At 42.6% G+C, this 26,645-nt stretch overlaps 1 protein-coding gene across 1 annotated transcript; it reads left to right on the top strand.

Moving 5' to 3' along the window:
• Positions 1–12,115: 12,115 nt before the first annotated feature.
• LOC110697601 lies at positions 12,116–13,630 on the top strand. Its single transcript, XM_021874991.1, has 2 exons — positions 12,116–13,057; positions 13,607–13,630. The coding sequence occupies exons 1-2, from the start codon at positions 12,116–12,118 to the stop codon at positions 13,628–13,630; spliced, it is 966 nt and encodes a 321-aa protein (XP_021730683.1).
• Positions 13,631–26,645: the final 13,015 nt, after the last annotated feature.

Genomic DNA, 26,645 nt, shown 5'->3' with positions numbered 1-26,645 from the left:
CACACCAGAGGGCAGTCGATCCCCTGGTACGGCTGAGTCTAGGACTGGGGGTCACTCCATATGAGTCTAGGATTGGTATTGAGATTACTCTTGCTCATCTCTCAATCCGACCGTCTCCGTGTCTGTGTAGGACACTATGGCTGGGACTAGATGGACGGCTGTAGATCCGGAGTATAGGGAGGAGAACTCGGAAGCAGTACCGCCTGAGGAGGAACAGGTAGAGATGGCAAGGGGATCTCCTAGGGGTACTCCCAGCACTCCCAATAATGGAATCCTGGGATCCGATAACGGAGACGGTGAAGAAACCGTCTCTAAAGCTGGTTTTGAGGAGGCGAGTGAAACTCCCCCGGTTGAGAGAGACGGTAGTGAGACCGCCTCTACTTCTGAAGAAAGCAGCTGTTTAGGGTAAAAATACCCTTGACACGTGGACCAATGCCACTACGACACGTGTCCCTAAGCTCAGCGCTCAATGAGCCAATTAGAGCATGACACGTGTCATTCTAAGGGGAAAAACGGGCTTTAAGCCCATAACCCTAAAAACCATAAAATGGTGGGTAGCCCATCTACTTAGGTTAAATAACCAAAAAGGGCACCTATCCCAAAAGACTATAAATACTGATCATTTACATTAGTTGGGGATAGTTCAATACACATTGAATAACATACACACATTCAACTCAAAAACAGAGAGTGAAACACTCGGATATTGAGGCTGTCTTAGACAGTCGGATGATCACTCCTCTCCTAAGAGGAGCCTAATCCCCCTTTACATTCCGCACTTTTTACATCCGAACACGTTCTCACTTGATCGTCGGAGGCGGAACTCCCACCCCCGAGAGTCTCCGTTGTTTTGCGGGTACAGGCGCGTGGATCCAGTCTTGGTGTTGTAACTCTCCCGTAGGACATCCAAAAAACCCGGAAACATATGGCGCCGTCTGTGGGGAGAGTACTACTAAGATGGCTTTAGAGCAATCTGTACCGCTTGCTAACAAGAAACAGCCTATGATCAAAGTCAAGGACCGAGTGTCCCCTTCCTATCCTAAATGTCTGAGTTGGCTTCAACGTAGACCTACCCAGACAGCTTTCAGAATACCTTAATGAGGTATTCACAATTAAACAAAGAGAGTCAGTCAGACGGCTTGTCCGTTCACACTGACCCTCAGATAGTCCATTCGGCTTCGTATGCGCCTCAGCAAGCCATACATGCCGTATGGACAACCATGCATGCAACCGGCCCTTTTCAGGGGTCAGGCGGCAAAAACGTCCATTAGGACTGGCAGCTCCGTCTGCTAAAATTGGAGGAACAACCTTATGTGCTCTCCAAGGGGATAACCTTCTGCGGATGGTATTATCTTATCACCCAGGTGCGAAGGAGTAAGACGACCAAGTACTACAGGCATCGTGAGGCCAACTGTCAAGCACTGCAGGCGTCATGAGGCCAAATTTCTAGTACTATAGGTTTCATGGGTGTTTAAGCCCACAAATTATCATTATTGTGACTAGCAGATGCTAGCCGCACGACACTTTAACTAACTAGAGAGAGCAAAGTTTCATGAGAGCAACAACTCTTGTTGAAAGCACTCCCTCAAAGAATTATTCTAGCATCCGGTATTCAGCTTAGTCGAATGGCTTGGAATGCCGAGCAAGAAGAGATTCCATGCATACAAAATGCTATTATGTAATATGCCGAATGCATTCTAGCATCCGCCTGTATATAGCAGGTCTTTCAAAAGCAATCAATAAGTCCCTCAACTCCGCAAATGCAAGCGGCAAATATGCCGACTCACATTACGGAGGCCAGGTGGCAAGTGGCATTATTAGGCTGCTTGATACCCATAGACGTCCAAGCGCTCCCTTATAAGCATAACATACAACCGGTCAAATAGCTTGTTTGAATAAGAAGAGGCAACCGACATTATCACGAGTGCGTGACTTTTAAGCTGTTGTGGGGCAAGCTATACAAGCGGGGTGGCATACAAAAGGTAACCCAGCCAAGCAATGAAACAAGGGACACCGGACCAGCAGCCAAAGTGTGAGAATAACACACAAGCGACACTATGCTTGGTCGGCTGTGCTACTTATGTAGAAGGCCGGCTGTGCAATTTGCGTGGTGATCCGGTTGTCATGACTTTAAGGCACCAAGAGCATATAAGTGAGAAGTCAACCGGCACTAACCCAAAGTGAGCATGCTATTAAGCTCAATGGGACAGGCGGTACTATCCCAAGGTGGGCATGCTATTGACTTCAACGAGGTCAGCCGGCATTAGCCGACACCATCCGAGCTTGAGCTATTTAAAGCATCCGGCCAGGGCCCTATGCCGGCTGTACATAGGAAAAGCAACCACAAAGGGTCCGGATGTCCAAGGCTATCAAGCAAATCCTCATGGACGCTTGAGCTTGAATAGCTGGCACCTACTTTGGTCCTCGCCATTAAGTTGGCAGGCGGCAGCTCAACACATCCCACACTTGGTTGCAACAACCGATAAAGGCGCATGAACATTCGGCTACTCAAATGTCGAACCTTGAATGCAAGAGCTGAATGGCTTGTTGCTTCGAACACATACAAGCGACATTATAGAAGGAGCCTCCTGATTGAGTTTAACGATTCGCATGTATGTATTACACCATTGAAGACGGATATGGGTGTATGTATCTCAACGCCATGCTCAGCTAGCAACAAGGCATCCGGCTAGAAATGCAAGTGAAGAAAACCGGATGACCATGGAGATAGTAAAGGCGAGTAGCAAACCAACACCCACAAACCTAAGCTATTCTGCTTGAGCATAAGGGAAATGGCAACCGTATGTAAAAATAGCCATCAAACCCCCCTAAACACAATCAAGGGAAGCTTTTGTGAGGAACAAGGTATACAGGCGGCATGAGCTTTTGCGTCTCATTATTCGAGCTTAACCGGCAACCATGGAGTCGTGCCGTCTCCAATGTAGCAAGTTTTGTATGGTCCTCATCAATATCATGCCATGGAAGAGCTCAAACCCGGCTGCGTACAAGAGGCTCTCATGCGTGAGCAGGGTTTACCTGGTATCCTTGGGTGTCTATTGTAAGCATGGGGCGCAAGTGAACTTGATTGAAAGCAAGCAGCCGGTCAAATACCTTGGCTGAAGCAATGGTCTTATCCGGCACTATCCTTGCCGAGAGTATACTAGCAAGGTGCGCTTGTGTAAATGTTTGCGTTATGAGTTGCATGTAACAGGCCGATTACGCATGGAAGAGGCGGCCATTGAAGCCGACTGTGGGTGCGTACTTACAACGCCATGGTCAGCTAAAACCAAGCTTTCGACAAGCTCTAACCACACATCCGACATGATTAATCCGGTTGTGTGTATATGGGTTAGGCAGCATGCAACTAGCATTATCGTCCATAAGTGTCGCGATTTTTTAAACTCTTATTATCAAAGGGGTCAGCCGGCATTTAAGTGGCCAGATGTTCATGACGGTATCACTGAAGCCAGCTGTGATTTTGAAGCTAAACATTTGAGCAGCCGACCTTATCATGTGGCGACCTTCCTGTGTACGCACAAGCGTGAAGCGATCCCAGATTATCATGAAAGGAGGGCAAGCAATCTCACGTTAGAGAGAAGCCGGGAAACAATTAAGGGGTTGGTCGAGTGTATGGCTGGGTAGCCTTACTGAATTGGGTCGAAGTCTACCGCATGAATATGGGTGGATGCTTTGCCAAACGAAGAGTTCGAGGTCGAACTTGAAAGCAAGTGGCATGATTAAAATTCGCCTACTATAGCTCGGGTAGCATGAGCATTGTTCAAGTCCTCAATTATCATTATTATGATTGAAAAAAAAAACGAAAAAAGAAAAAAGAAAAAAGGAGGCATATCAATAAAGAGTCGTTTGTATAATTCGAGAGCGAATTCGTTTCTCGAGCTCAGTTACTCGGCGTCTCATGGCCGCCTGTCACCATTTGAAGAGCTCGGTATCACGAATCAAGCAGGAGGCATCTCAATGTCGTCTAACATATTGACAAAAATCCTCCATTGAAAGGTACCATTCCAATAACTTGGTATAAGCATTGTGTGCTTATTATTATTATTATTGATTGAATTTCAATAGTTAGATGGTCTAAGTATGACCGTATCCTACTTGATTTTTTGAAAGCACTTAATATTGGTTTAAGTCTCCTTTCAAAGGCAGCATACTAACCAAAAAAGGTCTAAAATGTGTGTTGAACTCTCTTTTTACATCCAATAAATGATAGATATGTTTCCCTAAGGGAGAAGCACTACCTGTGCAATGTACAAGCAGCAAATTTGAACCAACCATCTTCTCCAACATGAGTAAATAAGCTAAGGCTAAACAACCTAACAGCTATGTGTTGTTCCTTTTTGAACAACCTAATGAGGCCTATGGCCGGATGATCAACTTGAGGCCTATGGCCAGATGATCAAAATGAAGCCTATAGCCGGATTACATCAAAATAAAACAATACGTCTGTCCTAACATGAGAAGGCGTCCGACGACATCCATTCAGGTGAATTCGTCGCAAAGAGCATCTCCCATTTGGGTAGCACATTACTCTATAAACTAAAACAAACGGCTCTACCGACTGTCAAAAAAGACAAGCTCGCAGTCGTTTGAATTGATCAAATGAGACAAGGATAACAAAGACTACCGACTGTTCTAAAAAAAAAGTGGTAATCTATAATATCTGAGTCAGATACCGACTGCTATTGCTTAGGGGCAACACAGTCGGAAAAATTTGAGGATACAAGCTAAGTCCAAGACTTAGCAGCTAAATTGCAAAAAATAAGCTAAGTCCAAAAGCTTAGCAGCTTAGTGTTGTTCCTATTAAGAACAACCTAAAGAGGCCAATGGCCGGATAATATTAACGCTTACCCACCTGCTCGATGGCTGACAGTCCGCCTAATCTGGGGCTATCACCATAGTGGGGCTAAAGGCAATAAAAGTTGACATTTGTCTAGTTCAGCGGCAATCATTATTATGATTGATTAACTTAGAAAATGTCATACCATTCAACGTATCAAAATTTTCCAAGTTAATCAAATCCCTCTTTTATTAAACTAGACAAATGTCGACCAAAGAGGCTTAAAGGGTCTTACTTTCGAAAGGAACAATCCTTCTTAAATGAGAGATTACTCCTTCCGAGGGGCTAATGTTTAGGGTAAAAATACTATTGACATGTGGACCAATGACACTGCGACACGTGTCATTCTAAGGGGAAAAACGGGCTTAAAGCCCATAACCCTAAAAACCGTAAAACGGTGGGTAGCCCATCTACTTAGGTTAAATAACCTAAAAAGGGAACCTGTCCCAAAGGACTATAAATACTGATCATTTACATTAGTTGCGGATAATTCAATACACATTGAATAACATACACACATTCAACTCAAAAACAGAGAGTGAAACACTCGGATATTGAGGCTTTCTTAGACAGCCGGATGATCACTCCTCTCCTAAGAGGAGCCTGATCCCCTTTTACATTCCGCACTTTTTACATCCAAACACGTTCTAACTTGATTGTCGGAGGCGGAAATCCCACCCCTGGGAGTCTTCGTTGTTTTGCAAGTACAGGCGCGTGGATCCAGTCTTGGTGTTGTAACTCTCCCGCAGGACATCCAAAAAACCTTGAAACAGCAGCAGCTCACTATCCCCAGTTGTGGATAGCGAAGAAGAGGAGAGGTCAACCTGGAGTAATAAAGGAGATCCGTTTGAGATCCATGTCTTTGCCAGAAACAGGGCAAATATGGAGAGGCACCTGGAACCTTCTTCCTTCAACGTTCCCTTGGGGAGGGATATACCATCCGGGTGCCGCCTGAGTTGGGAGGCAAAACCTGGTATGATGACCAGCCCAACGCCGATAAATATTTCGGCTGCTATGAGGCGACCTTTTTAGCTGGACTCCGCTTCCCTCTCCATAATATAATAAAGGCAATCCTGCGAGGTTATGGCCTAGGCGTGTGGCAGTTAACCCCTAATTCTTGGGTTAACATCTTGGGCTACATCGCCGCCTGTGAGATGTAGCGTCTCAATCCAGGTTGGGAGGCCTTTGTCAACATGCATTACATAAGCCGCAGCACAGACAGGTGGAGGGCTTGGTATACCCTAACCACCTACCCTAAGTACCTGATGACCTTAAACAAACCGTCTAAGTGGTCAGACTGGAAGAAATGGTTCTATTTGGTTTCTGCCCCCAAGAAACGAGAGAACCTAGAACTACGCGCATACAACCGGAAGCCAGACCCTGCTCGGTAAGAAATGCAAGCTTCGCCAAGTCCCGGATGAGGACTTTGAGAAAATAATTGAGGCGGGGTTTTTGAACTCACCACCACCACTCTCTCAACCGGGGAGTTGATAAGTGTACCTAAGAACTAGGTACCCAAACACGAGTTCTTGAAATATGAGGCATTTTTGTCCGCCTGTGGGCTAAGCACCAAATTTAACAGACGTCGTAGTACATGCATCCGACAATTATGCAACCGGACTAATTATACAACCGGACAACTTTACCTCGGCGGAATTATGGTTAGCTATGACGGGGGAAAACATAGAATCTATGCAACATGCCCAAGCCCACAAGATACACTAACCCGTCCTTAGGCTATGGACTCGTTCCTCGGGGTGGACTATATTTGGGAGAATAGAACCTAACAACGTTAGGGCAGATGAGGTAGCCATTTTGGGTAGCTACTTGAGGTACGGGGATGATGAGGAGGGATTTTGTATGAACATATCCCACCTATTCGCTCTTCATCTTAAGAAGTAAGGGGCTACCTTCACCACCATCAAACCCAATGGAGACCGCACTAACATCCCTATAGTTTTAGGCTATTTAATGACTCATTTAGCGGTTAAGGAGGGCTTTATTGTAGCCCAACACACACCTGTGTCGGGTCCTATCACTTTGGACCAGCACTACCTCACTACCACCGGTTGGTTGTCGGTGGATTATGGTAGCTATAGTTAGCTCCTTGACAAGAGCACTAGACGCTCTATCTCCTTACCCACTCCTAAGCTCACTAGGATTCTTCCTCACCAATCTTCCTACCTTTTAGAGGCCCCTAGTGGTCCACCTCACCAGCTGCCCCCACGAGGACCTACCATAGGCGAGAGCCTGTTGGCCCTTCCTCCTCTTCCACTACTCCACCTGTATCTTCTAATCATGCGGCCATCATGGCCGATATACAGGAGCTTCAGTTAGGCCAACAGGGCCTATCTTCCCGTCTCCAGACACTAGAGACTGATCTCTGTCAGTATATGTACCTTGTTTATGATTTCTTTTGCAGGCAATGTCATATCCCGAGGGACGCTACCCATCCCTCGTGGTACACCTTTCTCGATATGGGTGACATTGCAGGTAGTAGTGGGGCGGCCGGTGATGATGATGATGGTGATGACGATGATGATGGTGGTGATGACGAGTTCGAGCGAGGACGCATGAGTGCTTTCTCACTTCCCACACGTTGCAATGAGGCCATTGCTGAGTGTAGCTTGGGGGACATTTGTGCATATGTATATCTGCTTTGGTACGTTCTCTTAGTACTTTTGCTTTGGTTTGTTTTCTTTTATTTTCTTTGGTTTGTTTTCTTTGCTTTGGTAGTTAGTTTCTTTGGGGGTATAAAAAAAAAAGTTGAAAAATGAAAAAAATACGAGAATCATGATAATGAACGACCATTGAACTACTTCCCTGTGCCCCTATCCTTAATGCCAAAAAGGTTTTCGATTTAATTTCGATTGAAAGACTTGTATTGTGGATTAAAAGATCATGATTTAACCTCGAATTGTTTGATCCCTAGTAGAAGTCAATGTTGTTAACCATGTATGAGTTTGGAGCTTGACTGTGTTAACCGTGAGGCTTGAGCCTTATTTATTCATTCATGTGTGTTTAGTTCCTGGTGTGATGTTGATCTTAGTTTTGACTCTTGACTTTTAGTAATGTGTCATAATGCATTGCACGTGCATGTTGAGAATGACGAAGGCCATGTTCATTAGGTGACCTCTAGATGAATTTAGAATGTTTGTTCCCTTCTTTCTCACCCATGTTGTAGCTTGTCCATATCTTTCGTGAAACTCACAAATTTAACCCGTGGCCTCGAATTGGTTACTTTTCCCAAGTCTATCTTGGGGGAGCTTCATTGCGTGGTGTTTTGTGTAATTTTGTTATGAGTTGGCATTTAATGTGGAATTGTAAGGAAGAAAAGAAGGGATCATAAGCATGGAGGTTTGTTACTTGAAAAGAAGAAGAAAAGAAAAATAAAAAGAGAAGAACAACAAGGAAAAAGAAAAAAAAGTTGATACAAAAGAAGGAATGTTTGTTCTTAAAAAAGAAAAGAAAGAAAAAATTTGTTGATATGAGAAAAAGAAAAGAGTTTGAAGTTGAAAAATATGAATAGTAGTGGTGGATGTTTCTTGAATAATTTGGGTATGTGCTCATGATAATGAAATTGATGAATCGAAGATGTGATTAATTGCATTTGATAGCTCCCCGGTTAGACTATAATACCCCACATTTCCCAAATTTATTTTCTTTCCCCTTTTATCCCGGCCTACATTATAAGCTTGAAAAAGTCCTTCCGATCTTTGTGCGTGGTATTGTGTTCATGTGAAACGAGTCTTTTGTCAAAATGCTGGAGTATAGTCATATTTCGAGTCAACATTTGACTAGGTTGAGCGATAATATAACCCTTTAAACACGCGAGTGTTGTGAGATGGGGGGTTTGCATTATTGGTGGGGATGGTGAGAGATCGAGCTCACTTTTAGCTTGCCACATAAATAATGTGTTGAGTGACCGCCAAGGTGAGATACTCTAGTCATCGATTCTTGAGTTGTGCATGGTTGATTTAGCTTGACGACTATTTAGGGTGATCGATGGTTTGAGTGATTTGATTGGTTGGCTAAGATGCATGCTTGTTTGATTTCGATTTTGAGTCCTTTGTTTAAAATTGCATTATGGGGTGAAGTATGTTTACTTGGTTGTTTGTTATTTTTGATTGCCTTGCTTGAGGAGAAGCAAGAGGTTAGCTTGGGGGAATTTGATGTACGAGTTTTATACCATGATTTATCCCAGTTTTACAGCGTATATTTGCATGGTTTTAGGCTCTTTGGAGCCATTTCTCGCCAACAATCACTTCTCTACTGTGTTCGATGTATTTTTGTGAGTTTCATAGGAATGCGGAGTTTCTTTGATGAATTTAACACGTTTTGGATGTTTATAGAAGAAGTTAGTGCATGAAGAAGAAGGTTTCCCCATGCCCTATTGACCCTAGCTTGCCCTGTCAGACAGGGTAAGGAAGGATGAGTTAAATACGAACTATATATATGCTGCAGATACCATGTGCCCGATTGAGCATGTCTCGCCCGGTTGGACTGGGCACTGAGGAGTAGAAGATTTGCCTTGAAAACAGAGAAGACATCCCTTGCCCGGTGGGACCGGGCACAAGAAGGTTGAAGACTTTTGAAGGCAATGAAACATCGTACCCTAGGCGCCCGATCGGGCATAGCTCGCCCGGTTGGACCGGGCACTGTTTCGCGGAAGCCTGTTTGTTTATTTTCGCAATTCTATCTTTTTGGGGGTATAAATACCCTTTGTAATCACAATTAGAAAACACTTTATGATATCCTTTAGCTTTAGTTTTCTCCAAGAACCCTAGTTTACTCTCTTTTAAGCAATTAAATTCTTCTTTTAGCTTGGATTATTATTCATCAACAATTTGAGTTCTTTCAATTGAAGCAACATTGGTATTCATATATTTCTCTTCTCATTCAATTATTATTGCTTTTTTATTATGTTTTCTCTATTGAATCTTGTTTTTGGTTTTGCTAGTATGTGTGAGTAGATTCATAATCCGAGATCTTGCAAAGCCCGGATATGATTAATGCTTAGATCGAATCTTTAAATCCTCCAATAATATTCCCAATTGATATGCTTAAATTATTGTGTTTATGCAAATGCTAGATTAGGAATAATTAGTATTGTTATCATCCCTTTGTTCTTATTGCAACGGAAGTTGAATATTAACGGGATTTGGGTTTTTCAATTAAGGGTTTGAAGGTCATCACGGAAGTAGATGATTGAATGATTAGAAAGTTAAGTATTGTGTTTAATGTCCCTTATTTGCTTGATTCCATGGAAATAGGCTTGATAGTTGATTTGGGAAGCCATTGATAACTCGGAAGAGACCTTTGGTATTGTTTAGGGAATGCTTTTCGTCTTGTCGATTGAATTGTTATTGGGGGTAGAATTATTTATGCATTGATTATATTCGTGGTAATGCTCGATCTTGGATGCTTTAGTTCATGATTCGTTACATTCTTAGATTAATTGAGTTCTTCATACATTAGTTCTTAGTATTATCCACCATTGATTTGTTACTTGCTTAGTGATTGCTTGAGTCTATTTGATTAGGTGAACCGTAGTCTCCTGGGATTCGATCTGTACTTGCTCGTCTACATAATAGTGGTCTCGTTAGGTTTATTTTTGTTAGGTACGCGACACACCTATCAAATTTTGGCGCCGTTGTCGGGACTAACGATTTCTTTCTGATTATTTGTGATTCGTTTTTTCTAAGCTTTATTTGTTGCTTCGGCTATTGTCTCTTGTGTTTTTGATACTCTGCTTTTAGTTCCTTGTTGCATGCAAACACGAGGTTCAAGATGAGACGATTTAATACCTTTTGATTCTGAAATCAAAGCAACTGTAAGGTGACGAAGAGCTAGAAGAAGAGGGAGAAATCGAAACAATGGAAACATGGAAGACGACACGAAATCTCTTTTGGAGTACGATATTCCTGATACATCAACCGGGCTCCTCTCAAGCATTGTCAAACCACCTGTCGCTGCTCAGAACTTCGAATTGAAACCACAATTCATTTAATTCATCTCCAATGATTCGTTTGCAGGCACAACTTATGATTGCCCAGTGAGTCACATTGATAGTTTCTTGGAGAAATGTGACACTATGAAATTAAATAGTGTTACAGACGATGCTCTTAGACTTCGTCTTTTTCCTTTCTCATTACGGGATAGGGCGAAGGAATGGCTGAGAGATGAAGGTTTTGGCTCATTTGACACATGGGACAAATTGCTGAAGGCTTTCCTAGTCAAGTTCTTGGGACAGGAAAAGACTGCAAGGTTGAGAAACGAGTTATCTACTTCAGGCAGTCAGATGATGAGTCCTTATATGACGCATGGAGGAGATTCAAGCGATTGTAGAGACAATGCCCTCACCATGGTATTCTTGAATGGATGTTGATCCAAACTTTCTACAATGGTCTAACTCATGAGTTCCGAATCTACATTGATGCTGCATCTGGGGGTTCTCTATTGACTAAGAACCCAACTAAGGCGAAGGAACTAGTTGAGAAGATGGCGGCCAATGATAACTTTCACCCAGGAGGCCGAAATAGTGTGAAAAAGGGTGGATGACGGCCAATGATAACTAGCTCTGTGCAGGCATTGATAAGCAAGTTTGATAAACTCCAAGCTGGAACATCCACTAGCTTACCTGAGACTTGTCAAATGTGTAATGTGCAAGGCCACATTGCACCCAAGTGCCCACGAAATTTAAATGAAATGTCGATTGAGGAAGCCAATGCATTCTACACTTCCAACCCCAAAAGGCCATATGACCCCCATTCTAACACATATAATGAAGGTTGGAAGAATCACCCAAATTTTTCCTACAAGAATACCCAAGCCCAACAAAATCCACCTCCACCACCACCTCGAACCAACAACTACAATACACCACCTGGTTTCCAACCAAGGCCACCTCTAGTCCAACAACCTATTTAACCACCTCCTCAAAAATCCAACCTTGAACTAATGTTGGAAAATTTTATCACCACAACCAACAATTCCATCCAACAACAAAATAGTTCCATACAACAGTTACAAGCCCAGAGTAAGCTCATGGAAAATCAGATAAGTCAACTTGCTCATCAAGTTGGCCAATCTTTAAAGACACCGGGCATTTTTCCGGGTCAGACAGAGCAACCACAAAAGGGGCATATGAATGCTATAATTTTGAGGAGTGGAAAGCAATTGGAAGATCCTCCTATCAAGGAGCCATCAAAGGAGGTTGTTGAAGAAGTAAGCTAAAGTGAGAAGGTGATTGATAGTTCTATGATCGAGGAAGAGCCAAAAGAAGCAACTCCACCTCTTGCTCCATATGTGCCAAAGGTTCCTTTTCCGCAAAGGTTAGCCCAAACCAAGTTAGAGAAAAAGTATGGTAAATTTCTTGATATTTTGAAAAAGCTTCGTATTAATATTCCATTCTTAGGTGCTATATCCGAGATGCCATCTTATTCTAAATTTTTAAAGGATATGCTCTCTAATAAGAAAAAGCTAGAAGAGAATGCTACATTTGCCTTGACTGCAGAGTGTAGTGCAATTTTGCAGAATACTCTTCCTAAGAAATTAGGCGATCCAGATAGCTATTCAATTCCAGTGAAACTTAGAGATATTGAAATTAACAGGGCATTATGTGATCTTAGTGCAAGTGTGAGTCTTATGCCACTCTCTATTTGCAAGAAGCTTCAAATGGGTGAACTTAAACCCACACGCATATCTCTACAACTTGCAGATAGGTCAGTTAAGTTTCCTTTGGGTGTACTTGAGGATGTGCCTCTTCGCGTAGGTAAATTCTTTATTCCCTGCGATTTTGTTGTGATGGAGATGGAGGAAGATGCACATGTTCCCATTATTCTTGCTAGGCCTTTCTTAGCTACTGCAGGTGCAATTATTGACATGAAAAATGGTAAAATCACCTTTGAGGTTGGCGACGAGAAAATGGAGTATTCACTTTTGAATGCTATGGGCACTCCTTCTATGGGAAAGACTGTTTGTCAGGTGGATGTGCTTGATGATTTACAGAAGGAGCAACTCCCCTTACGCAAAACAGATGATGCACTTGAAACAGTGCTAATGGGGAATGTTGATGATGAAGATTGGGAATCAAGGGAGTACATCAGGCTACTTGAGGAAGCAAAAGCCAACCCCTTCACTACTCCAATCAAAGAAGTACTTAGTGCAGCGAGTGTTGGGGAGAGTACTACACCTCCCGAGGTAGAGTTGAAACCCCTTCCCTCTAATCTTAAATATGCATATCTTGGTCCTAATAATTCATATCTTGGTTCTCTATGGCGCCTGGGTTCCAACTTTGATTTTTCAAGTCAATCGGCTGTGAATTACCCCTTGGGATAATCAGTCTTTGCCAATTGTCTAATAGGAAGCGGCCATTGGCCGTGTGTAGTTGTCATAACCAAGGAATGTTTTAGCAGCTAAGGTTATGACTTAGTTTAAATCTTCAATTGTAACCGTTTGTATTACTTCTGAGTAAAGACCAGTTATATCCAACCAAGATACTAGTTACCGTTTGCTATTGAACATGCGGTAATTGTAGTTATCCAAGTTTCCATTTGATCATTCAAACGGCTGCGAGTTGTCTTAATCCAGAAAATCGGTAGGGCTGTTTGTTTTCAAGTTTATAGAACAATTTGCCACCCAAATGAGAGATGCTCTCTGCGACGAATTCACCCGGATGGGCGTCGCCGATCGCTTACTCATGTTGGAGCAGGCAGTTGTTTTAAGGTTATCTGGCCATTGGCCTCATAGGTAGCTGCTAAGTATTGGACTTAGCTTGCATATACTCATGTTTGGAGTAGACGTAAAATTTTTACAGGTCCGTTTGTATATTGCACAAATACGTGAAAATAAAGCATCTTTTCATTAATAAACTCTATTATAAGTCTTAGAAATAGTAATTTTTTAAGTTGTCTTTATTCCAAGTTCTTGCTAGCTGCCTGTCGTCTGGAGTTTCCAGGCGGTAGTTGACGCCTCTCACTTCGTCATAGATCTGGTAGGGACCTTCCCTATTGGGAGTTAACTTTCCTTGCTCATTGGCCCTACCGGTTGCCTCCATTTTTCGTAACACAAAGTTCCCTACTTTCAAGGGCCGTTTGTGTACTCTTTAGTTGTAGGCTTTCGTCATTCTCAGACGGTAAATCTCATGACGCAAGGAGGCGTTGCCCCTGCGCTCTGGGAGTGAGTCCAATGCTAGTCGCATGGCCTCCCAATTAGCCTCTTCATCATAGAGCATGAATAGAAGGGTTGGCTCATAATGCTCAATAGGCAGGACGACTTTAGTAGCGTATGTCATGAGAAACGGGGTTTCACTGGTTGCCCCTTTTTCAGTTGTTCTGATGGCCCATAGGACATGAGGCAACTCATCTGCCTATACACCGCCAGCCCTTTCAATTTTGTTCTTGATGCTGTTTGAGATGAGCTTGTTAAAGGCTTCAACCTGGCCGTTTGCTTGGGGACGACCGACTGATGCAAAATAATGTGAGATCCCTTGATCTCCCAACCAATTCTTTAGGGTAGGCGTGTTAGGTTTCGTAGTGACCCACACTACGCGGAATGAAACCCGCCAAGACCCGCCCCCATAATAAATGCAATTAACAAGCAAAACATAATTTAAAGCATAAAAAAGGATAAAAGATTATACCTTCGATGCATGCTTCGCTCGCAAATCGAGCTCTTACTTCGAAAGCTCGAGCGTCACAAGTGTGAACGCCTCCAATGGCTCGTACCCACGAACCCGACCCGAACGGTCCAAGTCCCGAAGGTTAGTCAGGACCCGACCAATAAAACTTGGAGTTTTACGAACTTAGAGGTTTTCTCACCTAATTGGAGATGCCTCATTGAGTTCTACTCAAGTGAATTCCCAAATGCCCAACCATTGGGTATTTATAGAGAAAATCAACTTGTCATCCCATTAATGATCAATGTGGGACAATTGCATTTTCCTACTAATTTATTTTAATAAAAAACAAATTAATAAACAATGCAATCAATGAGTTACAAGTGGCACATGGAGAGTAGAGGGTAGGTGAGGACCATTCCAAGAAAGGGGGACCCTGGCCTTGGTGCCCAAGGCAATGCTCACAACTCTTGGTCCCCACTTTTCTCAAACCAGTTCTTCCATGTGGCTGCTAGGAACAGCTGGCTGCCAAGGCAGCCTTGCTGGCGCCTGGCGCCTAGGCGTGCTAGTAAGCCAGCCAGTACTCACATGCGCACAGCTAGCAAGCTACGCACACCATGCGAGCTGCTGCTATGCCATGCCTTGTGCTGGGTGCTGCCTAGCAAGGCTGCTAGTCCACGCCAATGCTATCCTCACAATATGCCTAGCCCAGCTTTCGCATGCACAGCACGCATTGCTAGCAAGGCCCAGCCCTGCGATGCTGAGTGCTTGCGAGAGGCTGGCTGCTGGTCGCGCGCCATTGCCTAGCATCATGCAAGGCTGCCAGTGCCTAGCACCACGCATAACCTTGCATCCTAAGCACGCTGCTATGCAATGCTCGATGCGTGGCTGCGATGGCTTAGCGCTGCTATTGCCAAGCGTGCTAGCAAGGCTGCTAGCGCCTAGCACCACGCATAGCATAGCATGCTGCTATGCAATGGTGCGTGGCTGCGATGGCTAGGCTAGTGGTTCCAGCCCACGCCTTGCACCAGAGCGAAGCATGCATAAGCCTAGCATGCCTAGCATGCTAGGCTTGCGATGAGTCTTGCCTAGCCTAGCACTCACATGGCTAGGCCAATGCGAGGCTACGGCTAGGCTTATACTTGTAACTCGATTGATTTTGCGTCTTGTCGAATTCTAAATTCGACTCGACTTGCGACGCTCGATCTTGACGCTCTAAGCTCGATATCCGACGTCTTTGTTCGTATAACTCCGACGGCTCATCAAAATCCTTCGGATTGATTCGTCGTCTCGGATCGGTTGTTCGGTTGGGTTCGACCCGAAGGGTTCAGTCAAGATTAACCTGTAATATTAATTGTACATTAATATTATTAATCTGAAGCGGCTCCACCTAGACATTCCGATCACTTGACCTTAATGAAGAATTAGCTTTCCGATAATTCTAAACCCTCTATTGGAATAATACACTTGTTGGAAGGACACCATTCCTTTCAAGGCGTTTCAAACTGAGGGACATTGTCAAAGACCATAGACATAGGTACCCCAAACTGGGTGATAATATTCCTCCAAATGAAGGAGATGACATCCTTTGTCTTTATGCCCTTGACCGCCTCTACTTCTACCCATTTGGTGAAGTAATCAACGGTAACCAGAATGTACTTCCAACCGCCTGTAGCAGGCATATATGGACCAAGAATGTCGATGCCCCATTTGGCAAATGACACTGAGTTGTGAATAGCCGTCAGATCAGTAGCCGGTCGGTGTATGAGTTTGCCGAATTTTTGACACTTGTCACACTTCTTCACCATTTCCATTGCATCTGCCTCTAGGGTGGGCCAAAAGTAGCCTTGCGGCCTGGCCCTTTTTGCTAGAGTCCTGCCGCCTATATATGATGCACAAAACCCCGAGTGCAGATCCTCTAGAACCTCTTTCCCCTTTTCTGGGATGACGCATTTCAATAACGGCTGTACGTAGCCCTTCTTGAAATGTTCTCCCTTATGAATCTCAAAACTTGCAGCACGTTATTTTATTGCAGCCGCTTCTTAGTATGCATCCGGTAGAGTGTCGTCTGCTAGATAAGCCCGGATGTCATCCATCCAGGTTGAGCTTCGATCCAGAACTCCAATGGGATCTTGTTCAATAATTCTTTTTTCCATAACTTCCCAAAAGACTAACCTAGGAGTATCATGGGAGGAGGATGATGTCAGCTTAGAGAGAGCATCCGCCTGATTGTTTTCTGACCTGGGCACTTGACTTAGATGAAATTCATCAAGTGTCCCGACCTCATCTTTAACCGCCTGTAGGTATTGGATCATAGCCGGATGGGTGGCCTCATAGTCACCATGGTATTGGCTAACAATCAGTTGTGAATCAGAGCAGAAGTCAACTTTTCTTGCCCCTTCCGCCTTACACATTCGGATACCGGCTAGCAGAGCTTCATATTCCGCCTCATTATTTGAGGCTTGAAACTTGAAACGTAGTGCATATTCATACTTGTCCTCTTCAGGAAACTGACATATAACCCCTAAACCACAACCGTTTATAGTAGAGCTCCCGTCTACATACACTTTCCAAACCTGGTCAAGATTCTTTAGCTTAGCCGGCCTTGTCATTTCGACAATGAAGTCAGCAAACGCCTGACCCTTCACTGCCTTCCCAGGTTCGAAAGTGATTTTAAGACTTTGCATTTCAATAGTCCATTTGAGCATCCTGCCGGATGACTCCAAAGTTGTCATTGGCCGCTTGAGAGGTTGGTCTTTATAGACCACAACCGGGTGTGCCAAGAACTAAGGTTTCAATTTCTTGACTGCCATGAAAAGAGCAAGGCCAAATTTTTCAACCATGGGGTACTGTAGTTCAGCATTTTGAAGAACATGGCTAATGAAATAAACTAGGAGCTGGATGCCGTCTCTCTCAGCCAAGAGAACATCACTGTGGGCAGGGTCTGAGACGACCAAGTACATGTAAAGCACCTCCTGTGGTAGAGGACTGACAACCCTTGGAAATGAATGTAAATGCTCTTTCAATTTTTGAAATGCCGCCTCAGCATCCTCCCCTCATTCAACTCTTATCTTTTTTTTATTGCTTGGAAAAAATAGAGGCACTTGTCAGCTGACCGGCTGAAGAATCTCCCCAATGCCGCCAAACAACCGGTTAATTTTTGGACTTCTTTGACAATGCGGGGTGAATTCATGTCAATTACCGCCTGTACCTTTTCTGGATTGGCCTCTATCCCCCTTTGATTAATCAAAAATCCGAGAAACATCCCAAACTCAACACCAAAGACATACTTCTTGGGATTAAGCATGACCTTGTGTCACCTGAGGGTAGTGAATGTTTCTCGGAGGTCAGCAAGGTGATCCGTCTGTTGCTTGGATTTGACTATCATGTCATTAATGTACGCCTCTACATTCCTCCTAATTTAATTAACGAGGACTGTACTAATCATTCGTTGGAAAGTAGCAGGCGCATTCTTCAACCCAACGACATCACAATATAACAGAATATTCCTTGATCAGTGACAAATGCCGTCTTCTCTTGATCATTTTTCCACAAGGGTATCTGATGAAAGCCTGAGTAGGCGTCCATAAAGCTCATCAAGGTATGACCAGCTGTAGAGTTGACCAGACTATCGATCTTTGGGAGCGGATAACTATCCTTCGTACATGCCTTGTTCAGATCTGTGTAGTCAACACACATGCGCCAGGTACCATACGGCTTTTTGACAAGGACCACATTTGCTACCCAATCCGGGCAGTAACATTGCCGAATGAACCAAGCATCCATCAACTTCTTTACCTCGGCGGATGCCGCCTGAGATCTCTCTTCACCGTGATTTTTCTTCTTTTGCCTAACAGGCTACTTTTTCGGATCCACGACGAGTTTGCTGATGCCTGGCATCTTTTCCACTTTAAAGGCAAAAATGTCTTTGAATTCTTTCAATAATTGGTGCAAGTCTGCATCCAATTTTGCTAATGCAACCGTCCCAACCTTAACAGTTCGCTCCGGACGTGTATCGTTCAAAGTGATGTTAATATGTTCACTAGCCGGCTGGGGACGGAGATCATCTGACCGTTCCCCGGTCAGTGATTGCTATTGCTTCTCTTTTTTTACGGCCACCAACTGGTCCGCCTTCCTTTTTTTGCTGGCTGCCTTTGGAGAAGGCGCGGCTTCCTTGATTTCATCAAGGCCAATGGGCTCTTCACCTTGATCGATTGCGGCCACATTAGGCTTAACATTTGAGAGATAACATTCCCGTGCCGTCTTCTGATCCCTATGCAGTGATCCCACTAACCCGTTATCCCTCTCGAATTTCAGTAGCATGAGGGATGGGATGATGACAGCCTTGGATTCATTGAGGGTTGGACGACCCAATATCAGGTTATAGGCATTAAATTCTTCAACAACCAAGAATTTGACAACCATATGGCGCCTTTCCCCCTTCTCTCCTAGCCGGATGGGTAGGTCAATCCTCCCCACTGGATGCACTACTACACCTGTTGTAGCCAAGCCTAACAACTTGGTTATGGACATTTCTTTGGTTCAAGACGTAGCATCATGTATTGGTGCTATGCATTCTATCCTTGGGCAGCAAGATATTCAACCCCTTGAATTTCTTGTTGTTCTTATTAACTAGTTTATTTTAGTTCTTTTTATGCTTTGAATAAATTGTAAACTTTAGTCATTTTAAGTTTGCAAATTAGTTATATTTTTTTCTTAGTTCTTTTTATCTGATTTTAGTTCGAAAACTATTGTCACATTCACACAAAAGTACAAGTACAAAGATACATCAATATGGCAGCCATTTAAGCTTGGAATCCGAAATTCTTTTACAAGGAATTTCAAAGCTTTGACTTGGGAGTTACAATCAGTTTTCAAAGAGGAATTACAAGCCATTACAAGCCTTAACTTCAGCCTTCAAGTGGCCGTTGATATCAGTCAACATTGGAGCATCTTAAGCCTTAATTTCAGCCTTCAATTGGCTGTTTAATTCAGTCAGCTTTTGGAGCAACTAAAGGGCGTCCAAGTACACCCTTGTCCACATACATTCAAGCTAATTTCAAGGCTTGAACCAAGGAGGAGTTACACTTCTTTGCTGTTTGAATTTGGGCGTGAAAATTGGAGGAAATACATCTCCAACTTGCTGCTTGGATGGGCGTGAATTAAGGGGAGTTACACTCTCTTAATTCTGATTTTATTTCAGCCTTAATTTGGAGGTTATAAGCCACCATTTTCTCTTTGATGTATCTAGTTAAATAAGGCTTCTTTTATTAATGTATCTAGACAACAAAAGCTGATTTGTACTTAGCTTTAGCTTAGGCGTGTAACAAGTGAGCTGAACATCCACTTAAGTTAGCTTGTACTTAAGGATGCTTGTTTACTATAAATAGCAAGCAAATGTGAATGAAAAATCAGATTATTCAAACAAAAAAACTTGTCTTACATTCGTTTCTTGGATTAGAAACAAAAACCTGAAATTCTTGGATTTGGAATTTCGTTTCCTTTGCTTAGTTAGCTAGTTTAGGTTACTAGTTGGCTTGTGATCTTAGGAATCCAAAACGTTTCTTAGTGGTGTGACTTTATCTAAGAAGCCTTTGGTTCTTTAGCCTTATCTATCCCTTGGTTTATCCCTTGTGTATTTCGAGTGTTACTCCAAATATACAACATTTGGCGCTAGAAGGAGGGGGATCTAGCAAACAAATACCCAAACACATACCCCAAACACATACCCAAACACAAACCATGTCCGACATCCCACCCCCTAATTGGCAAGAATATGTCAATAAGGTTGCACAAGAGAAAGAAGAAATGGAGCAACGAATGCAATATTTGCAAGGTCAGTTAAAAGATCTTTCTACTAAGTTGCGCCATCAAAAAGAGGGTTCACCCAATCATAGTGATGAAGAAGTGAGTGAATCTAATTTCAATCACAATGATAGACCTTTTCATGAAAGAGAAAGGTCACGGCCTAATAATGACATTAAGGCTGACATCCCGGAGTATGATGGCAAACTCGATGCTGATGAGTTTGTAGAATGGCTTAGAACGGTGGAGAGAGTGTTTGATTACAAGCAAACACCGGAAGAAAAAAAGGTGAAGATTGTAGCCTTGAAGTTAAGAAAATATGCCTCAACTTGGTGGGCTAGTGTGTGTGCCAAAAGGGAAAGGCAAGACAAAGAGAAAGTGAGATCGTGGACCAAGATGAAAAAGATGCTGAAACAAAAGTTTCTTCCCACATACTATGTGCAAGAAAACTTTTCCAAGTTCCACAACCTCAAACAAGGTACAAAATCAGTAGAAGAATATGCTAGGGAATTTGAAGGATTTGTCATGAAATGTGGAGTAGAGGAAGATGAACCTCAAACATTGGTGCGCTTTTTGGGAGGACTTGACCCAAAAATAGCCAATGTGGCCGAACTACACCCTTACACCACCCTTGAAGAGCTCATTATCTTAGCACATAAGATTGAGCAGCAACAAAAAGCAAGAGGCAAAAGTGAATCATCACGTTTTGCATCTCAAACCTCATTTCCCCAAAAAAAGCAAACATCAAATTTCCCACCTTTCAAACCCACATCCAATCAGCCTACTTCTAAACCACCTTCACAAAACACCCAAAATTCCAACCCAAAACCAGCCCCAAGAAGATGTTTTCGGTGTCAAGGCCTTGGACATTTGGCTAGTGATTGTCCAAATAAAAGGATTGTCACTTTGATTGAGCATGAAGAGGAGGACGAATTAGAAATTGAAGTGGACAACAACCTTGAGGAGCATGATGATTATGCGTGTCTTGGACCCGATGAAGGAGAATGCTTGGTGGTTCGACGTACACTAAGCAATATGATTGGCAAAGCAGGGAGTTTGCAACGTGAGGCAATCTTTCACACTCGTTGCACCATTGGTAGTAAGGTATGTACCTTGATTATTGATGGAGGTAGTTGTACCAATGTAGCTTCACAAGTAATGATAGACAAACTGAAAATAAAAACCGTCCCTCACCCTAAACCTTATGTGATTCAATGGCTAAATCATGGTAAAGGGATTCAAGTAACACAACAAGCCTTGTTATCATTTAGCATTGGTAAAACTTATGAGGAAGAATTATGGTGTGATGTTATACCTATGGATGCATGTCATATTTTACTTGGTAGACCTTGGCTATTTGATAGGCGTGTGATGCATGATGGGTATAAAAACACATATTCCTTCACTAAGGATGGACAGAAAATACTCCTTACCCCTCTAAACCTAAAAAACGGCCACCCCATATCCACACCCCCCACTTCCCTTACCACTCTCATAAAGTCAGAATTGCATGAGTATAAATCTCACAAACAATTCATTTTAAGCCAACTTGATACCCCTTCCCAACCGACACAAAAAGAACCACACCCACTCCTCACCCCTCTTCTCAAAACCTTTTCCCATGTTTTCCCCGAAGACATTCCCCATGGCCTACCCCTAAAACGTGACATACAACACAAAATTGATCTTGTTCCCGGATCAATGCTCCCAAACAAACCAGCCTATAGAACCACTCCAAAAGAAACCGAAGAGATTAGGAGGCAAGTGGAAGAATTACTGTCCAAGGGTCTTATTCGTAAGTCTCTTAGTCCATGTGCTTGTCCTACTTTGATTGTGCCTAAGAAGAATGGAGAATGGAGAATGTGTGTTGATAGTAGGTCAATCAATAAAATCACTATCAAGTACCGGTTTCCTATTCCAAGGTTGAATGATTTACTTGATGATTTGCATGGTTCTAAAGTGTTCTCTAAAATTGATTTGAGAAGTGGCTATCATCAAATTCGAATTTTCGAAGGAGATGAATGGAAAACCGCTTTCAAGACAAAGGAGGGCCTCTATGAGTGGCTTGTGATGCCATTTGGTTTGTCTAATGCACCATCTACATTTATGCGCCTTATGAATCAGGTTATGCAACCTTTCATGGGTAAATTTGTTGTAGTTTATTTTGATGATATTTTGGTGTATAGTAGGGAGGAAGAAGAGCATTCTATGCACTTGCAACAGGTTTTTGAAGCCCTTGAACGTGAGAAATTGTATGGTAACTTAGAGAAGTGTCATTTCTTCACTTCCCAAGTTATTTTTCTTGGCTTTAAAGTCTCATCACAAGGCATTGAAGTTGATGAAAAGAAAGTTGCTGCAATTCGTGAGTGGCCCACGCCACAAACCATGCAACAAGTTCGAAGCTTTCATGGACTTGCTTCTTTCTATAGAAGATTTGTGCGGAATTTTAGTACCCTCATGGCACCTATCACGGAGCTAACTAAAAATCAGAAGTTAGTTTGGAATGATAAGGCTCAAAAGGCCTTTGATGAGATAAAACATCAACTTACTAGTGCACCTATTCTTTCTTTGCCTAACTTTGATGAAGTTTTTGAAGTTGAATGTGATGCTAGTGGAGTTGGTATTGGTGCTGTCTTGTCACAAGTTGGGCGTCCTCTTGCCTACTTTAGTGAAAAACTCAATGAAGCACAACGGAAGTATAGCACCTATGATAAGGAGTTCTTTGCTCTTGTTCGTGCTTTGGACCATTGGAGACATTACCTCATTTCCAAGGAGTTCATCCTTCATTCAGATCATGAAGCCCTCAAATATCTTCAAAGCCAACAAAAACTCCAACCTCGCCATGCCAAATGGGTGGAGTATTTGCAAGCTTTTCATTTTGTGATCAAGCATAGGAGAGGCGCCATGAACAAAGGAGCTGATGCGCTTTCAAGGAGATACACACTCTTGAATTCTTTCAAAGCAAGGGTGATTAGCGTTGAAGATGTGAAAGCAAGTTACAAAAATGATCATGACTTTGGTGATTTATTTTTAAAATGTTCTAATCATGCTTACAAAGATTATTACATTTTAGATGGCTATTTGTTCAAAGGAAACAGGTTGTGCATTCCAAGATCAAGCCTAAGAGAATCTCTTATCAAAGAGTTTCATGAAGGAGGAATGGCGGGACACTTTGGCATAGAGAAAACTACTCTTCTTGTCCAAGAATACTTTCATTGGCCTAGGTTGGTCCGTGATGTGGAGTTCATTGTGAAGAGATGTGTGATATGTCAAAAGGCCAAGAGTCATAGTCTACCACAAGGCTATCTTTTGCCCTTACCTATTCCACAAGCACCATGGGAGGATATTAGTCTTGATTTCGTTGTGGGACTTCCTATCACCCAACGAAAGAAAGATTCTATAATGGTTGTTGTGGATCGATTTTCTAAAATGGCTCATTTTATTGCTTGTCATTCAACTTATGATGCTACTCATGTTGCTAACTTGTTTTTCAACGAGATTGTTCGTTTGCATGGTGTACCTAAATCCATGGTGAGTGATCGTGATCCAAAATTTCTAAGTCATTTTTGGCTTACATTATGGAGGAAGATGGGCACGAAATTGAACTTTAGCACTTCAAGTCATCCTCAAACAGATGGTCAAACCGAAGTGACTAATAGAACTTTGGGATCCTTGCTGCGGTCTTTGGCTACTAAACGTCCCAAGCAATGAGAAGAGATGATTCCTCATGCGGAGTTTGCTTACAATCGTGTGCCTAGCAAGACAACAGGTTTGAGTCCTTTTGAAGTGGTGTATGGATTCAATCCGTGCACTCCTATTGATCTCACTCCCATTCCCTCACCAAACAAGTTCAGCAATGATGCCGAGGTGCGCGCAAAAGAAATCAAGTCTATGCATGAGCAAGTTCGTTCCAAAATTGAACAAGCTAATGCAAAGACAAAGGCATACTATGACAAGAAAAGAAAGGAGGTCCGTTTTCAGCCCGGTGACTTAGTTTGGAATCATCTTCGAAAGGAAAGATTTCCTTCCAAAAGGCGGTCCAAGGTTAGTCCTCGTAGTGATGGTCCATTTGCTATTGTTGAAAAAGTGAATGATAATGCTTACAAAGTTGAGTTGCCCGGAGATTATGGTGTTTCTAGCACCTTTAATGTGGCTGATTTATCACCTTACTATGATGAGTTTGAGGAGTTGCCGAGTTTGAGGGCAAACTCTTTTCAAGAAGGGGGGAATGTTGTAGCCAAGCCTAACAACTTGGTTATGGACATTTCTTTGGTTCAAGACGTAGCATCATGTATTGGTGCTATGCATTCTATCCTTGGGCAGCAAGATATTCAACCCCTTGAATTTCTTGTTGTTCTTATTAACTAGTTTATTTTAGTTCTTTTTATGCTTTGAATAAATTGTAAACTTTAGTCATTTTAAGTTTGCAAATTAGTTATATTTTTTTCTTAGTTCTTTTTATCTGATTTTAGTTCGAAAACTATTGTCACATTCACACAAAAGTACAAGTACAAAGATACATCAATATGGCAGCCATTTAAGCTTGGAATCCGAAATTCTTTTACAAGGAATTTCAAAGCTTTGACTTGGGAGTTACAATCAGTTTTCAAAGAGGAATTACAAGCCATTACAAGCCTTAACTTCAGCCTTCAAGTGGCCGTTGATATCAGTCAACATTGGAGCATCTTAAGCCTTAATTTCAGCCTTCAATTGGCTGTTTAATTCAGTCAGCTTTTGGAGCAACTAAAGGGCGTCCAAGTACACCCTTGTCCACATACATTCAAGCTAATTTCAAGGCTTGAACCAAGGAGGAGTTACACTTCTTTGCTGTTTGAATTTGGGCGTGAAAATTGGAGGAAATACATCTCCAACTTGCTGCTTGGATGGGCGTGAATTAAGGGGAGTTACACTCTCTTAATTCTGATTTTATTTCAGCCTTAATTTGGAGGTTATAAGCCACCATTTTCTCTTTGATGTATCTAGTTAAATAAGGCTTCTTTTATTAATGTATCTAGACAACAAAAGCTGATTTGTACTTAGCTTTAGCTTAGGCGTGTAACAAGTGAGCTGAACAGCCACTTAAGTTAGCTTGTACTTAAGGATGCTTGTTTACTATAAATAGCAAGCAAATGTGAATGAAAAATCAGATTATTCAAACAAAAAAACTTGTCTTACATTCGTTTCTTGGATTAGAAACAAAAACCTGAAATTCTTGGATTTGGAATTTCGTTTCCTTTGCTTAGTTAGCTAGTTTAGGTTACTAGTTGGCTTGTGATCTTAGGAATCCAAAACGTTTCTTAGTGGTGTGACTTTATCTAAGAAGCCTTTGGTTCTTTAGCCTTATCTATCCCTTGGTTTATCCCTTGTGTATTTCGAGTGTTACTCCAAATATACAACAACACCCCCAAAACCAACCAAGGGGTGAGAGACTTTGTGCATGCTGCTAGGCTTGTACTTGAGCTTTGCCAAGCACTTGTAGCTGATAAGGTTAGACGAGCTCCCGGTGTCAATAAGGATCCGACACACTCTTTGGTTGGCGACCTTACATTCAATGACTATGGGGTCATCATGTGGCCGCCTGACCTTGCCCTTGTCCTTCTCAGTGATAATGACCTTAGGAAAGGTGTCTTTTGACGCCTGGTCCTCATCAACTGAGTTGACATCCAGCTGCCTGATATAGCCTTTGGTGCCCCGGATGGTTGAACCCCCTCCAGCAAAACCGCCTGCTATAGTATAGATCTGTTCTTCGTTAGTGTCCGAACTAATATCAAGTTGGTCTACTTTTTTGGACGGTTGTCCACAATTTGTTTTTAGGGTCACTTTGGAGTTCAGGATGTAGGACTTTAGCACCCCTTTATTAGCCAGACGGTCCAACAACCGTTTGAGGCTATAACAGTTGTTGGTGTCGTGGCCTATATTGTCATGAAAATAACAGTATTTGTTTTTGTTCCGACTTTTGGCAAAACCTTTTATTGCAGCCGGTTTCCCAATTGTCACCCGGTCTTTAATCTCCATGAGGATGGAGTAGCAGTATTTGTTAAACTCGTACTTGGGGACATATGGTTTTAACTCTTTCTTTTACTTCTGGGATGGTTGATCAAAGTTATCTGCCACCCAGACTTCTTTTCGTTTCTTGCTCTCTTCTTTTTTAGCCAGCTGAGTAGACAGACTATCTTTTTTGTCGGACTTCTTAGGGTCTGGCTGTTTGCTGATGGCACAGAGTTCAGTCGCCTGTATATAAGCTTCCGCCTCTATCAGCGCCTCTTAGAGGGTAGCAACCCTCTTTCTGACAAGGTTGAACTTAAAGGCCGACCCGTCTTTCAGACCTTTGAAGAAGTCTGTGTAAGCCACTTCGTTAGACAACCC

Source organism: Chenopodium quinoa, unplaced genomic scaffold, assembly GCF_001683475.1.
Source record: "Chenopodium quinoa cultivar QQ74 unplaced genomic scaffold, ASM168347v1, whole genome shotgun sequence".
NCBI lineage: Eukaryota > Viridiplantae > Streptophyta > Magnoliopsida > Caryophyllales > Amaranthaceae > Chenopodium > Chenopodium quinoa.
This window is presented reverse-complemented; position numbering and strand designations above follow the sequence as displayed.

What these genes read in the sequence shown, in the direction of transcription:
- LOC110697601 (XM_021874991.1), top strand. Translation starts at nt 12,116, where the DNA reads ATGATCGAGGAAGAGCCAAAAGAAGCAACTCCACCTCTTGCTCCATAT. An exon ending in AGAGTACTACACCTCCCGAG is followed by an intron (nt 13,058 to 13,606) that starts GTAGAGTTGAAA and finishes TTGGCCTCATAG; the next exon opens with GTAGCTGCTAAGTATTGGAC.